This window comes from Saimiri boliviensis, chromosome 10 (genome assembly GCF_048565385.1).
Source record: "Saimiri boliviensis isolate mSaiBol1 chromosome 10, mSaiBol1.pri, whole genome shotgun sequence".
Classification (NCBI taxonomy): domain Eukaryota; kingdom Metazoa; phylum Chordata; class Mammalia; order Primates; family Cebidae; genus Saimiri; species Saimiri boliviensis.
The window spans coordinates 82,487,434-82,504,508 of NC_133458.1; the positions used below are offsets into that span (position 1 = coordinate 82,487,434).

Consider the following 17,075-nt stretch of genomic DNA (forward strand, 5'->3'; position numbering starts at 1 on the left):
CTGCAAAATACAAAAGACAATCTTTAGAATATCATTCCTTTCAACTTTCTCTTGAGGGAAAAAACATTAAAGAAACCTAAAACCCGTATGATTACAATACTGCAATAATCTTTATCAACGTGTGTTAATTTCTAGTTTTGCTTCAAGTCATACTTAAGATCAATGTATCCTTTCTTATAAATACAGATGTAGTAAACACTGAAAACACAATGGTAAAAAACCAAATGCTAATATTCTATTTCACTTAGAGTCAGATACATAAAGGATGTGTAATTTCATTAAATCATTCAACCTAATTCATAATCTTTTACTAGGCAAGACAGAAATAGTCTTACATATACTAAGATATTAACAATATAAATAAAATTCAAGAAGAGTGATTATCCAATTAAGTAACTTAAGTTTTTTAAGAGAATCTCTTTCAATGTGATCAATAATTGTCATCTCTAACAAATAGTTATTTCTTAAAGTAAACCAAGAGGGCTTTTATGGAGACTATTTTTAAGTAGTTGTAATGTTTTTCTTGAAAATTTTCTAGTGAACATTTTTAAAACATTTTTAATTTTTTTAATTGATACATAATACTCCTACATACTCACAGGGTACTGTGATATTTTGTTACATACATAGAATGTGTATTGATCAAGTCAGTGTATCTAGGCTGACCATTATCTTCAACGTTTATCATTTCTATATTTTGGGAACATTTATTAGAGTCCTCTCTTCTAACTATTTTAAAAAACACAATACATTAACCCTTGTCACTCTTGGCCAGGCATGGTGGCTTACTCCTGTAATCCCAGCAGTATGGGAGGCAGAGGCTGAAGCATGCAGATCACTTGAGCTGAAATACATTAACCCTTGTCACTCTTGGTCAGGCATGGTGGCTTACTCCTGTAATCCCAGCAGTATGGGAGGCAGAGGCTGAGACATGCAGATCACTTGAGCTGACAAGTTTGAGACCAGCCTGTGAAACAAGGTGAAATGCTGTCTCTACAAAAAATACAAAAACTACCAGGTATGGTGGCATGCGCCTGTAACTCACTACATACCCCCGTGCCAGCTGGACTAAGGAACAACAGTGCTGCTTAATGTTTAAAAGCCTCAACACACTATTTAAATTTTTGAACTACAGAAATACCTTTATTACTTAGATACCATCTACAAACTGACTTATTTCTATGTTATCCCATCAAATCAATGACTTAAATTACAGGGAAACATTTAAGACATCAAGGAGACATAGGAGAACTATTTTCAGGGTCTTTTTATGAATTAACTTAAGCACAGATACAGAATGCAACCTTATGAAATGCATAATTAGGGTAACAAAATTCAAGCATGAAGAAGTAGGATGTATCTCAAAATTCCCTTTTACCAGATGCAAAGGCCTGATGACAACATGAAGACAGAAGACAATCTCCTGCAGATGTTTTTCCTAATACCATGAAACTTCAGCATATACTTTACAAAGTGCTACTAAGTTTCAACTTCTAAAATATACCAACTACTTACGTATTCCAGGAAAAAAAATCAGTTGGTACAAAACCACAGTTTTAATTAAAAACACACACACACACACACACAAACACACAGGTCACTTTTATACAACCACAGCAGAAGGTTACAAAAGGGTAACTCAAGAGAAATGTAAACGTTGTTGCCTTAATAAAATAAACCTACAGCCAGGACAGGCTTGCATTCATTGAAATACAGCCAAAAATTTCATGTAGTTTGAGTTCTGCAAATTTGCTTATAACTACTTATCAACTAGGTATTTTTGATGTCTTTTTGTACTGTTTAGTAATTCACTACATAGAAATTACAATAAAAGAGTATTTCCCATGTATTTCCAACAGTTCTTTCTCACCTATACATAAAAAAGATAAGGCTATCCTTCTGCCATCCAAGAAAGAACATCTAATTTCATTTTAATGAAAAGTGGCACATTGACTCTTATAAACTAGTAAACTACTTAAACATTTAACATGTGGTTAGCCTCATGGCTTTGTGGGTGGGCAAAGTTTCTGGATCTCAGTGTTTAGAAAAGACTCCTCTGTGCCTTGTGCATCTTCTATACTCAGCTCTACATAAACTTTATATTTGTCTAGGAATCATTTAATATATTCCTGGTCCCAGATGAATTCTAGTTAAAGTTTAACATTTTAAAGTAACATTTTTTTTTTTACTTCTGAGAATACATATGTTAATTAAAGGACTGTAAGTATCAAGCCCAAGATTCTTTAAAACCCCACATTTAACACTTTCCTATCACTGCAGAGTCTATGTTCACAATAAAAGGCACTCAAAGGGAGTCAGGATTGGTGGTATGAAGGGAAATCGTCTCTGTTCATTTCTCTAAGAAGAAAGTTAATTTGCAAATCTTAAGAATATACCTAAAAAGCCGGGCGCGGTGGCTCAAGCCTGTAATCCCAGCACTTTGGGAGGCCGAGGCGGGTGGATCACGAGGTCAAGTGATCGAGACCATCCTGGTCAACATGGTGAAACCCCGTCTCTACTAAAAATACTAAAAAAATTAGCTGGGCATGGTGGCGCGTGCCTGTGATCCCAGCTACTCAGGAGGCTGAGGTAGGAGAACTGCCTGAACCCGGGAGGCGGAGGTTGTGGTGAGCCGAGATCGTGCCACTGCACTCCAGCCTGGGTAACAAGAGCGAAACTCCGTCTCAAAAAAAAAAAAAAAAAAGAATATACCTAAATAATGCATTGCTTAAGGTCCACCAAAGTGGAAAGAAGGATGGTAAAAATGAAAGTTTGTATTATGAGCTAGAATTGGTAGATAAAACAGATTCTTTGAATCTACATAATAGTTGCAAAATTATCAACATGTGCATAAAAAATTGTACCAGGAAGACTCAGGATCTTCAAAACCTAATTTTTCAAAAGGAATAAAAAGATTCTAAAAGCAGATGAAACTAGTCAATACTAAACAGCTCCAAGTAATATTAGATCTGAAGGATTAGAAAAGATTTTAGAAAAACTGTCTTATTTCAACTATTTTAGAATAAAATTCTATTAATTCAATAAACTATGCTTTCAAAAGAGTAAACTTCTACTACTGAACCACTTCATTGTAGAACAATTTTAAATCAGAGTCATCATCAAAGTAAACTAAATTCTGAGGAATAGAAACTAAATCATAAGCTATCATGGAAACTCAAAGCAAATGTGTAGCAACTCACTGGTAAATCTCCACAAAATAAAATACCAGCAAAACTAAATGGAAAAATAATGGCATTTAACGAAAGGTAGTAAATAAAACACACCGCATTAAAACATTAACCATACAAAACATCCAAATGTTTCTTTTGATTCAAAGAATTAAAAATGAAATGAGTTTCATAATATCACTACAAATGTTATGAGTACACACTGTTTCAGATCCTTATTCAAAACATCAAAGTAATGAACTAGAAATTCACATTTTAAAAAGTTAATAGGAAAACTTAACATTGCTTCAAAAGTATTTTTAAAGTCGTAAAATACGTATTTTTTCAAATTATTTTACAAGGTGGTCTCTCTTAAGAACATTAACACTGTTATATTATGGCACAATTATCTCAAGCATTACATGCATCTACAATTACTTTATTAACATCTGTAACAAATTTTAGAATCAAAAGTGAAAAACAATCCCACTGATTAATATAAAGCATTGATTTGTTTAGCTAACTATAAAACATAATTCTATGCTCATTTACTTTCTCCAAGAAAACTGACAGAATATAAATCACCAAAGTAAGAAGTAACCAAAAAAAAAAAAAAAAAAAAAAAAGCAGGTATATACTGCTTCAAAATGTAACTGAGTTTACAATATCATATTTTAGATAAAGAGGACTTATGCATTTAAGCCAACTACTACAAGTCCATCATGCTACTTTTAATCTGTAAGAATTGATTCTGTGGTATGTACCTACTTATGCAAGTTTTTAAATATATATATTGAATGTGTTTCAAAGGCAAAATCATCTTAAAAATATTTTTTAGATGATCAGGCATTCAGAATACACAGAAAAAAAATATTCAAAGACATGACCAAGATGCCTGTAAGGCAGGTATATACTGTATCTAAGTCATATTAGAATAATCTCCAGTGATTCATCCTGTGCCTTTTCTTGTGTATGACCCAAATCATTACAAGTTTTTGTAATCAGTAATTATTTAATAAACTCAGAAAAAATGCTTTGGTAAAATAATCTTAGGTTTCTTTGATCACAGGAAATAATCTAGTAACCAAAATCAATGTAGATATGTAAGATTAACATGTTATACATATTTATTGTGAATTTTTCATTAAAAATATGTGAAAATATTTTTGTTTATGAGGCCAACAAACATATGAAAAAATACTCATCATCACTGATCATTAGAGAAATGCAAATCAAAACCACATTGAGATACCATCTCAGGCCAGTTAGAATGGCAATCATTAAAAAAATCTAGAGACGACGGATGCTAGAGAGATGTGGAGAAAATGGAATACTTTTATACTGTTGGTGGGAGCATAAATTAGTTCAACCAGTATGGAAGACAGTGCAGCAATTACTCAAGGATCTAGAAATAGGAAAATTCCATTTGACCCAGCAATCCCATTGTTGAGTATATACCCAAAGGATTATAAATTGTTCTATTATAAAGACACATGCACATGTATGTTCATTGTGGCACTGTTTATGACAGCAAAGACCTAGAACCAACTCAAATGCCCATCAATGGTAGGCTGGACAAAGAAAATGTGGCACACATATACCGTGGAATACTGTACAGCCATAAAAAACGAGTCTGTGTCCTTTGTAGAGACATGGATGAATCTAGAAACCATCATTTTCAGCAAACTGACACAAGAACAGAAAACCAAACACCGCATGTTTTCACTCATAGGCGGGTGATAAACAATGAGAACACTTGAGCACAGGGAAGGGAACAACACTCAATGGGCTAGATGGGGAGGGAAAAGGGAGGGGAGTGGAGGGACAGGGGAGGGGGACAGGGTGAATAGGGAGGGATAACACTGGGAGAAATGCCTGATGTAGGCGACAGGGTGGGGGGTTTGCGGGGTTGGGGGTGTGGGGATGTGGCATGTATGTACTTAAGCAACAATCCTGCAGGATGCAGGTTGTGCACATGTACCTCAGAGCCCAAAGCACAAAAAAAAAAAAAAAAAGTAAAAATATGTGAAAAAACTATGTTAAAAAATGTAAACATAATGACCATAGTCAAAAATACCAGGAAGTTATAGTTACAGTGCTTCCAGTAAAAAACTGGAAGGTCATGGTTTTACTTTGTTGGGCTATTCTGAATTAAAATGAAATGCCAACATTTGCTTTTGAACAGATTTTTTTTCCATCAAACTACATAATCTAATAGAACATACCTAATTCAAAGGTTGGGCAAAGAAAACAATCTACAATTGCACTGTACACTTGACTAGCCATTAGCCATATACTGCTACATTTAAATTCAAATTGATTAGTATTAAAAATAAAAACTCAGGTCATCAGTTTAGCTATATTTCAAGAGCTCATAGCCTCAGATAGTGGCTATCACATATAAGAGAAATACAACTTTTTGTTAATTTTCACACAGGCAGATAAGATTTATATGTTTACTTTATACATATACATTATACATACGATTACCGTATACATTATTTTCTGAAGTATACATTAATTATGGAATGACTAAATCGATACAATTTACATAAGTATGGCCTCATAGTTATCATTACTGTGGCAATACTTCATATCCTCTCAGAGTTTTTCAAGAATGTATTACTTGCACTCAGATTGTACAATCAATCTTTTATTCCTTGTCAAAGTAAATTTTATGTTCTTTGACATTTCCTCAATTGTTTACTATCTACTACTGTAGTATCAACTCTTTCAGATTCTACATGAACAATATAATACAGCATGTTGGCTTACTTCATTTAATATAATGTCCTCCATGTTCATCCATATTGTTACAAATGCCAGGATTTCCTTCTTTCTCATGGCCAAAGGGCATTTAATTGTGTATAAATCACATTTTCTTTATCCATGCATTTGTGGATACTTCGATTGATTCTGTATCTTAGCTATATTGAAAAAATCTGCAATAAATAAAGGAGTGCAGGTATCTCTTTGAAATAACGATTTCCTTTGCATGTGCAGCTAGTAGTGAGGTTGCTAGATGATACAGTAGTTCTATTTCTAATTTTTTAAGAACCTCCATATTGCTTTCTACACCGGATGTGGTAATTTATATTCCTACTAACAAGGAAATGTAAGGTTTCCTTTTTCTCCATATCCTTGCCAACACTTAACTTTATCATTTTTATAACAGCCATTCTAATAGGTATCAGGTGATATTTCATTGTGGTCGTGATTTACACTCCCCCAATTAGTGAAATTGAGTAGTTTTTCATATACCTATTGGCCAGCTATTTCCTTTTCAGACATATATACTCAGGTTTTCTACTGATTTTTAAATATCTTGCTCTCTTGATATGGAGCCAAGTTTTTTTTACATAATTGGGATATTAAGGCCTTATGAGATGTATACTTTGCATATAAGATGTATGCATAATTCACATGACATTCATGGTTTCTCTCATTCTCTAGGTTGTCTCTTCATGTTTCCTCAGGTGTGCAGAAGCTTTTAAGTTTGATGTGACCCCAATGTATTTTTGCTTTACTCCCCATTACTTTTGGGGTTTCATCCAAAAAGTCATTGCCTAGACCAAAGTCGTAAGGCTTTTCTCCTTTGTTTTCTTCTAGTAGTTTCATAGATTCTGATTTTACATTTAAATGCCTAATCCATTTTGAGTGGTTTTTGTTCATAGTGTGAGATAAGGGTCTAATACCATTCTTCTATGTGTGGATATCCAGTTACCGCAACAACATGTATTGAAGAGACTGTCCATTCTCTGTTTTGTCTTCTAGGAAAGTTTGTCTAAATCACTTGGCTATAAACACAGGACTTCTGGATACTTGATAACATTCCATTTGTCTATGTTTGTTTTTTACACCAGTAGTATGTTGTTTTGATTACTGTAACTTTCTAGTGTATTTTGAAGGCAGGTAATGTGATTTCCTCCAGCTTCATTCTTTTTCCTCAATATGGTTTTAGCTACTCAAGGTCTAGCAAAAGGTTTTCCAAGTTTTATAGATCTATTCTACCATTTTCCTACTATTTCATTCATTTCTACTCTATATAGTTTCCTTCCTTCTCGTAACGTCAGACTTAGTTTGTTCTTGTTTTTTTCTAGTTCCTTAAAGCAAAAAGTAGGTGAAATGAAATGTTTCTTCATTTTTGATGTAGGTGTATATTGCTATCAACTTCCCTGTTAGAACTGCTTTTACTGTATCTCATCGATTTTGGTATGTTGTGTTTCCATTTGTTAGTCTCAAGAAATTTTTTAATTATAACTTTAAATTCTTCAGTGACCCACTGGTTGATCAAGAGCATGTTTAATTTCCATGTATTTGTGAATTCTCCAAAGACCTACTGTTCCTTATTTATACTTTCATATTTTGTAGTCGGAAAATATTTGGTATAATTTCATTCTAAAGTTTTTTAAGACTTGTTTCATAGCCTAACATGATTTACCCTGGAGAATGTTCCAGTGTACCTGAAAATTGTGTATACTCTTCAGCTGTTCAACTCTTAGACTGAATATCCTGTTTATGTCTGTTATGTCTATTTGATCAAGAGCATAGTTTAAGTCCAATATTTCCTTATTGGTTTTCTGATTAACCTGCCCATAGCTGGTGGCAGTTATTAAAGTACCCCATAAATACTGTATTGCAGTCTTTCTTTCCCTTCAGATCTATTAATATTTGTTTCGTATTATATATTTAAGTACTCCAACATTGGGTGCATATATCACAACTGCTGTATCTTCTTAAGTGATCCCTTTGACATTATATAATGACTTTGTTTTCATTTTACTAAAAGTATATTTCACCTCATGAATACAGCTACTTTGCTTTGTTGTTTCAATTTGTATGAGATATCTTTTTCCATCCCTTTACTTTCAGTTGTGTGTGTCCTTAGAGGTGAAATGAGTCTCTTTTAGGTAGCATATGGTTGGATTTTTAAAACTCTATTAAGCTACTTTATATCTTTTGATTGGAAAAATATACTTAAATTCAAGATAATTATTGATGGGTACAGATTTAAAACTGCTATTTTTGTTAATTTTTCTTCTAGGTGTTTTGCCAATTTTTGTTCCTTTATCTTTCATGGCCAGTTTTTTCAGTGCTTTGTTTTTCATTTCTTGCTTTTAATTGTTTTGTGTATCTACTGTAAGTTTTTGCTTTGTGGTTACCATGTTGCTTACAAAAAACACATTGTATTAAGCTGAACACTTTGATTTCAAAAATATAAACTATATATTTATTCCACTTACACCTCCATATTTAGTATTTTTGATGTCACAATTTTCATATTGCATATCCTTAAATTCTTGCCATTTTGAATAGGTTTGCTTTTTCATCTTTATACTAGTCACAAAAATGATTTACACACAACCACTACAGTATCAGTATTGTGGATTTCACTGTATACTTTCACCAATGAGTTATGTATTTTCAAATGTTTTCATATTATTCATTAGTGTTGTGATTTTTGGCTTGAAGGATTCCCATTAGCATTTCTTGTATGTCAGGTCTGGTGGTATTATATATATTCCTTCAGCTTTTGCTTGCCCAGGAAACTTTTCATCTCTTCTTCATTTCTGAAAGAAACCTTTGCTGGATACACTACCGTTGGCTGGCAGTTTTTCTCCCAGTCCTCTTTTGGAATTTTAAACATATCCCTTTCCTTTTTCCTGGCCTATAAGGCTTCTTCCAAAAAGGCTGCTGCTAGCTATATTTGAATTCCCTTATGTTATCTACTTCCTTTCTCTTGCTGCTTTCAGAATCTTCTTAGTCTTTAATTTTTTGACGATTTTATTCTACGTCTTAGAGCCACCTTATTTCGTTTAAATTTGATTAGAGACCTTTGACATTTCTGTACCTGGATATTTACACTGTTCTCCAAAATTACGAAGTTCTGTTGCTATTTAAGTAAACTTTCTATCCCTTTATCTTTTTCTTCTTGAATGCCTGTGACTCAAAGACTGGCTATTTGTATGTTGTAGCATAAATCCTATAATCTTTCTTCATTCCTTTACTTCTTTTTTCTTCTGTTTATTTCAAAATAACCTGTCTTCAAGTTCACATTCTTTCTTTTGTTTGACCAATTCTGTTGCTGATGCACTCTATTGCATTTTTCATTTACTTCATTGTATTTCCACCTCCAGGATTTAATTTTTTTAAAGTTGTCTCATGCTTCATCTAGCAAAAACTAAAAAAGATTTCAATCTCATTATATTTCACATTTTGGCCACTTACTGTTTTCTTCATTTTGTTGAATTGTTTCTCTGTATTTTCTTCAAGACTGCCGAGCTTCCTTAATAGTTTGAATTCTTTGTCAGAAAGCTCATGTCTCCATTTCTTTCGGGTCAGTCACTTGTATCACATTTTTTCCATTTGGTCATGCCATGTTTTACTAATTGTTCTTGATTCTTGTTGTCATATGTCAATGTCTACATATTTGAAGAAGTAGATACTTATTCCAGTCTTCAGAGATAGGGATTTGGCTTTGTCTGGGATAGCTCTGTAGCAAGTGTGACACTGCCAGGAGCCTGTGGTTCACTATATCAGGTGTGGCACTGGAACTGGCCAGAAGCCAGGGGCCACCTGTAACTGCTGAGTGCTGTTCAGAGAACTGACACAAGCCTGGCAGTAGTATACGCTGGAGATAGAGTTTGCCAAGAAATCCTGAAGCCTGGGGCTTTGGGGTCCCACCTGGTGCTACAGCTGGTCTAGAGGCTCTATCTGCAGTTATTGGACTGCAATACAAAGCTGTGGAGATCATCTTCATGTTGAGTATTACTGTGGTAGGCCAAGTGATGGGGTTCAAGGTAAAGTCTTATGCTCACTTCCTTCTTTTTCCCTAAGTTAACAATCTCTCTTTTCCATTTCATGCTGTGTTGAGTTAGGGAAGAGTAACACAGGTAACAAATTGTCCTTTATACTCTCTTCAATGCATATTTTCTTACTACCATGCTACAATCAGATACTGTGATCTATCACTTGGTTTCTCTAGCTCTTGTTGAAGGTATTTTCACATGTGGATAGTTGTTCAAACTGATGTTTCTGGAGGTGGGATAACAATCACTGGATAATCCTGCTTTGTCATCTTGTTCCACCTATCCAAAACATGTTATCATGTAAAAAAGTGTTAATGGAAAGGGCTTGCCTAAACAAAAACTGCACTTTTATGACTGCTGGTCATATATCCCATTTTTGGTCATTGATTTACAAATCCATGCTGCACTGGAATTTTTATTCCTAATGTTACTACTTAGCATCCCACTGTGAAAAATTAGATCTGGAATAAGCAAAATTACAGAGAGTGTAGGCTAAAAGAAACTGATATTTTTTTATTTACATAAAAAATGTATTTCTGAAAATGTGGATAAATACTGAATGTGTAAATATTAGACACTCAAAATTAAGATGAACCCAGTTACTGTTTCTATGCAAGGGAGGGTACTAGGAATGAAATTTTTCTACCTCAACCAACTTTAAAAAAAGCAAACTTCATGAAACAATGTTTTGTTAAGACATTATACATGATACAAAGAAGAAATAACAACCCCCGAGAGATACAAAACAAAGTTAGCTGTACATGTACCCCTTCCTACTGCCCACAGAGAAGTTTCATGCCATAAAACATGGAGGAATTCTTTTCATTGAGAGATGAAGTTAAGAATCTGGGGAGACCAAAGTATACAGAATAGAGTCACAGGTACAGCACCAGAGAGAAGTGAGCTTCACAGTGAGAGAGATCTATAGAACATCAGAATATCTTCCGGATATAGACAGCAGAGAAATGATCAGTGCACCTATGTGAGAAAATTCGTCAAAAGACTAGAAGAAACAGTACTCAATACACGCACAGGGTTGGGAAGATTGGCAATAGCCATGAGTTATACTAGAAAACTTCATAATTAATGTGGCTTAAATTTCCCTATCAAAACTCACATTAAAACTTAATTGCCACTGTAACAGTATTAACAAGGTAGGGCCTTTATGAGGTGATTAGGTCATGAGGGCTCAAGAAAGGACTAATGCCTTTATCATGGGAATGGATTAGTTACTGTGGAAAAGTGTTCTCAGCAAAAAGAATGATTTCAGTCCACTTCTCTCTGCCATGTTCACTTGCTTCCGCCTTCTGCCCTTCCACCAGGGGATGAACTTCACTAGTTGTCAGCAGCATGCTCTTGGACTTGCCAGTCTCCAGAATTAAGAGCCAAATCTCTTTTCTTTATAAATTACCCAGTTCATATTATTCTGTTACAGCACCATACAACGGACTAAGTCAATAGCTTACAGGGCACTAAGTACAGTATAAAAAAGGGTCTTTCCTCACTTGTGGCAAATAATTATCTCTACACCAAATATACTAACTGGTCCTGCTGAAAGATCATAAAAACATGACCCAGATGGATCAAACTATTTTTAATTACTTGCATCTAGAACAAAGCTATTTATAAGAACACAACAATATCCAGCACCTATGATAAAATTTATAATATCTAATAGCTTAAATAGCAAACATTTTTAAAAAAGGAGAAAAGTCAACCAAAACCAACCCAGCTGACACCAACCTTAGAATTAAAAACATTAAAATAGTTATTAAAACTATGATCCATTTGTTCAAAAAAAGACTGAGCATATTAAGCACAGATGTAAAATAGACCTAAATCTAACTGCAAGAAATGAAAACTACAGCATGTGATATTTTAAAAACTCTCACTAGACATAACTAATAAGATTTGAGATTAAAGATTAGTAAAATTAAAAACACAGCCATAGAAACTATTTTAAATAAAATAGCAAAGAAGAAAAAGGCAAAAGGAGGAAAATGAAGCCGACCACCAGTAAGATATGAATCAAATATGGTCAGCCTAATACACAGGTAACTAGAGTTGCCGATAAGTTGGGAAAACAACAGAAAAACATTTGAAAAATTAATGCTGAAAACGTTCCTAATCGAATGAAAAATTTAAAAACACGTATCAACACATCTTAAGTATGCACATAATAAAGAAAAACCTCAGGCAAGTAAAGGAGGAAGAAATTGTGACCCATAATGAGGCGACACATACTTCCTTTCAAACTAATCCAAAACTGATAGGCATTAGAATCTTCAGACAAGGGTATTACAATGGTTGTGTAATTGAATAAAATATATTCAAAAATTAGAGACTATACTAAAAAGGATTCAAATCCAACTTCTAGAGATAAAAACTACAGTGCCTAATATAAAAAATACAGCTGTTTAAAATTCAGGCCTGTGCATGTCTGCACACATACAACAGTACAATGATATATACCGTATCTGCATGTAGGTGCTGAGCTCAATTTAATGGCAAGCCAGAGCAACGGAACATCTTTTTGGCACATGCTTTCATAGTGGTATAAGAATAAGTTGTGCAAGAATAAATGAATGAGTGAAATATCAAATTCTATTGACATTTTTATTAGCATTTATTTTAAGTTTGAAGGTACTTTTGTTCCACTTTAGATTTATGACAAGGGTAGAGGCTATTCACTTTCAGGCTTTCAGGTCCATTTAATTGAAAAATATAAACTTCAAGGAAAAAATGCTTCTATCCCTATTAATATTATTAGGATTCAATAAGGCAGTCAGTTTACTACATAATCCAAATAAAAGGAGACATAAAAAAACCCAATTATCATCCATAATTTTTTTACTTCAAACTTTTGTTTTCACTCTAACGTTTGTGTATGTTGCACATATAAACTAAAACAGCAAATTAGTGTTTATAGTGTATTTTTGGTTTACTTAATATATCACTTAATATATATATATAGTATTATCACTTAATATATACATATAGATCACTCTCTCTCTCTATATATATATACACACACACACACACACACACACACACACACACACATATAGAGAGAGAGAGTGATCCATTTAAAATTTATTCTGGGACAAATAAAGGATGCTACCTTCAAAAAAAAGTTTGAATATCACTCTGCAAATTTAATTTTTAAGAGGAAAATGAGGTCCCATTTAGAAATGAGAAATACTTCAAAGGTTAATACTACTGTTCAGGACACATACAGAAAATAATTTAAACTAAGACCTAAGTAGTCATTTATTGACACAGTAAGATGCTCTGTAAAAACTAAAAGCAGGCACTTGTCAGTTAGACAATTTTGGAATTCAAAAATGTTTTTCTAAAAGGGAAAATGAAAAATACTAAAATTGAATTCTGCTAAAAAGATTAACATAGTAAAACGCATGCAGTTTAAATTTATATACTGTAAATGTCATAAAAACTCAAAAGTAATACTATTCTTCTTAATAGAATGTAGCAATTACTTGAGTTGCAATTTTTATTATTTCCTCTTATCTGGCTCCTTCTTTTCTACAAGTCACCACAAAGTACCTTGTTGTAGAAGACAGCAATGGAGCAGGGTAGGGTAGGACACAACGTAACCTGAAACATCAAGGCACATTCAAATGAACAAATATTTCTGAATGTCTACACGTGCTGACTTGTGAAAGGAGAAGGCATATGAGCACAAGAGTATTAGGGAAGAATTCCAAGAGGAAATGTCACTCAAATTTTTAAGGGGAGTTAGGCACGTGAACAATTAAAAAAAAAAATGTGTTTCAGGTAGAAAACTCATGCAGCAAACACATCTAATTCAGGTCACAAGGTACATGTGGAGAACTATAAATCACTCAGTATTTCCAGAGAGCAAACTACTCAGTAAGGAAATGAGAAAGACAGAACAGTAGAGTTAGGCAAGAGTGATCTGAGCTTTATGATCTGAGCTTTGCCCATTAGGAGATGAGAAGCAACTAAAATGTTTCAGTAATGAGAGTAACTTGCAAATTCATACTAGCAAAATCTCTCATGGGGGCTATGGTGGCTCAATTGGAAACAAAAGATAGAAGTTGAGATGAATTATTCAGAGAAGGAAAGACACTTTTAAAAATTTAAACTGCATGCATTTGAACATGTCTATCAAAACTTTGAGAAATAATGAAATTTAGGGATAAAAATATCTAAGTCAGTGCATGAGTAATCTTTTAAATCATGACGCTTCATGACCCAGAGAGATTATGTCTGTTAAAGAACGCCTAACATATTTAGGGTGAAGGTACTAATAACCGCTACAAACTAGGTCATTAACAATGGAAAATCTAAATAAAAAATCTGCAAACTATGGGTCAAGCCTGTAGTTTTATTTAAACACAGCCACACCAGTTCTGTTGCATACTGTCTATGACTGCTCTGGCATTATAAGGGCACAGCTGAGAAGTTGTGACAAAGACTGTGTAGACAGGCCATAAAGCCTAGTATTTATATCTGGTTCTTTGTAGGAAAAAATTGCCAACTCCTTTTTTTTTTTTTGAGACGGAGTTTCGCTCTTGTTACCCAGGTTGGAGTGCAATGGCGTGACCTTGGCTCACTGCAACCTCCGCCTCCCGGGTTCAGGCAATTCTCCTGCCTCACCCTCCTGAGTAGCTGGAAGTACAGGCACGCGCCACCATGCCCAGCTAATTTTTTGTATTTTCAGTAGAGACGGGGTTTCACCGTATTGACCAGGATGGTCTCGATCTCTTGACCTCGTGATCCACCCGCCTTGGCCTCCCAAAGTGCTGGAATTACAGGCTTGAGCCACCGTGCCCGGCCAAAAATTGCCAACTGTTAATATAAAAGAAGTTATCTTAGATCCAGGCAAAGAAAAGGCTTGAGTTACCTACTTAAAGTGAGAGTAAACTAAATGGTTTTTCAAGATCCTTTTCTCTTGTAACAAAATAGGTTTTTACTATTTGAAAAGGGCAAGCATCGGCATTACTCATTATGTGATATGGTGAAATGATCACCAGGCTTAATTTTGAACTGCGGATAATGCTATCTATAAGAACTCCCAGGGTTTCTCTGAAGACTAAAGCTCTGGGATAATTTATTATAAAAGAAGAGAAGAGTGACTCATAATTTTAAGCTTTTCAGTAAGTGTCTGTTATTACTAATATTAACCTAATTATACTAATAATATGCATTAGCAGGCCACATTTGCCGGGAGGGTTCTGGAATTTATAAATGTATTTGAAGTTCCATCTCATACCAATGAGAAGATCAAGAAACACACGTTCATAGTTGCATTTTCGAAGGCTGAGGAAACAACTCAGAACTCAGTAATCACTATAAACACTTTAACTAAGAAAATTTAAATCTAGAGTCTTCTCACTATATTCTAGAAGTGGAAATAATACTCAGTACTCAGAGGAGTCATGCTGGCGACTTTAACCAGTCCTGTTGTTCCTAAGTTTTTTCAGTTTTGACTCTGGGACTACTTTGACAACACTTGCTACATTATACCTTAGCAAGTACCAGTAGAATTTAACTTAAGTATTGAACATTTAAGTAGAATTAAGTTCCAAAAGTCCATAAAACAAAATGTCTGGTTCCCAGAAAACTGAATCATACTATACTTTTCAAAAGTATCACACATATACTTGTTGCTAACAGAATTCAAGACCAAAAAAAAAAAAAAACGAATCTAGACACTTTTGGCATTGATTCCATTATTTTTCTCCACTTTCAATATGAGAAGAGTTCAGGCTTTTCAGAACCTGCAGAAGTAATCTATTTTTAGGCGGCTACAGATACAAATGCTAAGGCAACAGCATTTAAAGCTGGCAATATTCTTACCATTTTCCTGTCTGCCAATGATTCAACCAATACAAAAGGTTTTTCCTGAAGTATTACACGAAAAAAAAAAAAATCATCTATCATACAGACACTATAGAAGGCTTGGAAAAGACATTGTAATATAAAAGGTATATTTTAAATTGTGTCTATGCCTGGAATTCTACTGAAATTTAACATTAAGAAAGTCATAAAGGAGTATACCTTTCAAAAAAAGCTTTAAGAGCTTTTGTTCACACACACACACACAAACAAAAAATTTTTGATTATCTTTTTAATTATGCTTTGCCAAAAAATCTGTAATATTCCTCTGCCTATTCAATCTTAAGAAACAAACCACAAAGTTCCCTCTCTAATCTTCCCTATCTTAAAATCAGTCACCAAGTTTTATGAGACATAAAATTAGAGGTTATACTTCTTTTCTTTCATTTATTTAAGCTTCAATCCTTAATGCTTTAATCTCTTAAATATATCTTCATTTCATTTTATTCACTTTCATTAAAACTACCTGTCTTTGGGCTGGCCGCAGTGGCTCAAGCCTGTAATCCCAGCACTTTGGGAGGCCGAGGCGGGTGGATCACGAGGTCAAGGGATCGAGACCATCCTGGTCAACATGGTGACACCCCATCTCTGCTAAAAATACAAAAATTAGCTGGGCGTGGTGGCGCCTGCCTGTAATCCCAGCTCGGGAGGCTGAGGCAGGAGAATTGCTTGAACCCAGGAGGCGGAGGTTGCAGTGAGCCGAGATCGCGCCATTGCACTCCAGCCTGGGTAACAAGAGCGAAATTCCGTCTCAAAAAAAACAAAAAAACAAAAAAACAAAAAAAAAAACTACCTGTCTTTGTTTGGCCTGGTATAACAAAAACCATCAACCAGATGGCTTATTAACACCAGAAATTTATTTCTCACAGTTCTGGAAGTTTAAAGTACAAGATCAGAGTGCTGGTATCATCAGGTACTCATGAGGGCTGTTTTCCAGCTTGTAGACTGCCAGCTTTTCATATGTCCTCAGGGGATGAGAACAAACTCTTTCTCCTAAAATGGCATTAATCTCATTCATGAAGTCTCTATTCTCAAGATCTAATCACCTCCCAAAGGACCCACATCCTAATACCATCATCATGGGGGTTAAGATTTCACCATGTAAACACAGTCCAACATACCAACCTAGTCACCGCCACCATTATTTCTTATAGCATTGTACTGTAGTAGCCTCCCAACTAAATCAGGGGCATCAAAGAATCTCTAATTATTTTAA

General features: G+C 34.4%; 1 protein-coding gene across 17 annotated transcripts in view; it reads right to left on the reverse strand.

Annotated features, from left to right (window-relative positions):
• Nucleotides 1-17,075, reverse strand: part of CRPPA (CDP-L-ribitol pyrophosphorylase A) — a 653,179-nt gene that overhangs the window by 462,934 nt on the left and 173,170 nt on the right. The window contains exon 9 of one of the 17 annotated variants that reach the window (XM_074379564.1): nucleotides 7-967. The exons of the other annotated variants lie outside the window; for them this stretch is intronic. Coding sequence (XP_074235665.1) covers nucleotides 875-967 — 93 coding nt within the window. The 3' untranslated portion in view covers nucleotides 7-874. Of the gene's footprint in view, nucleotides 1-6; nucleotides 968-17,075 lie in introns of those variants that run through there. 17 annotated transcript variants of the gene reach the window in all.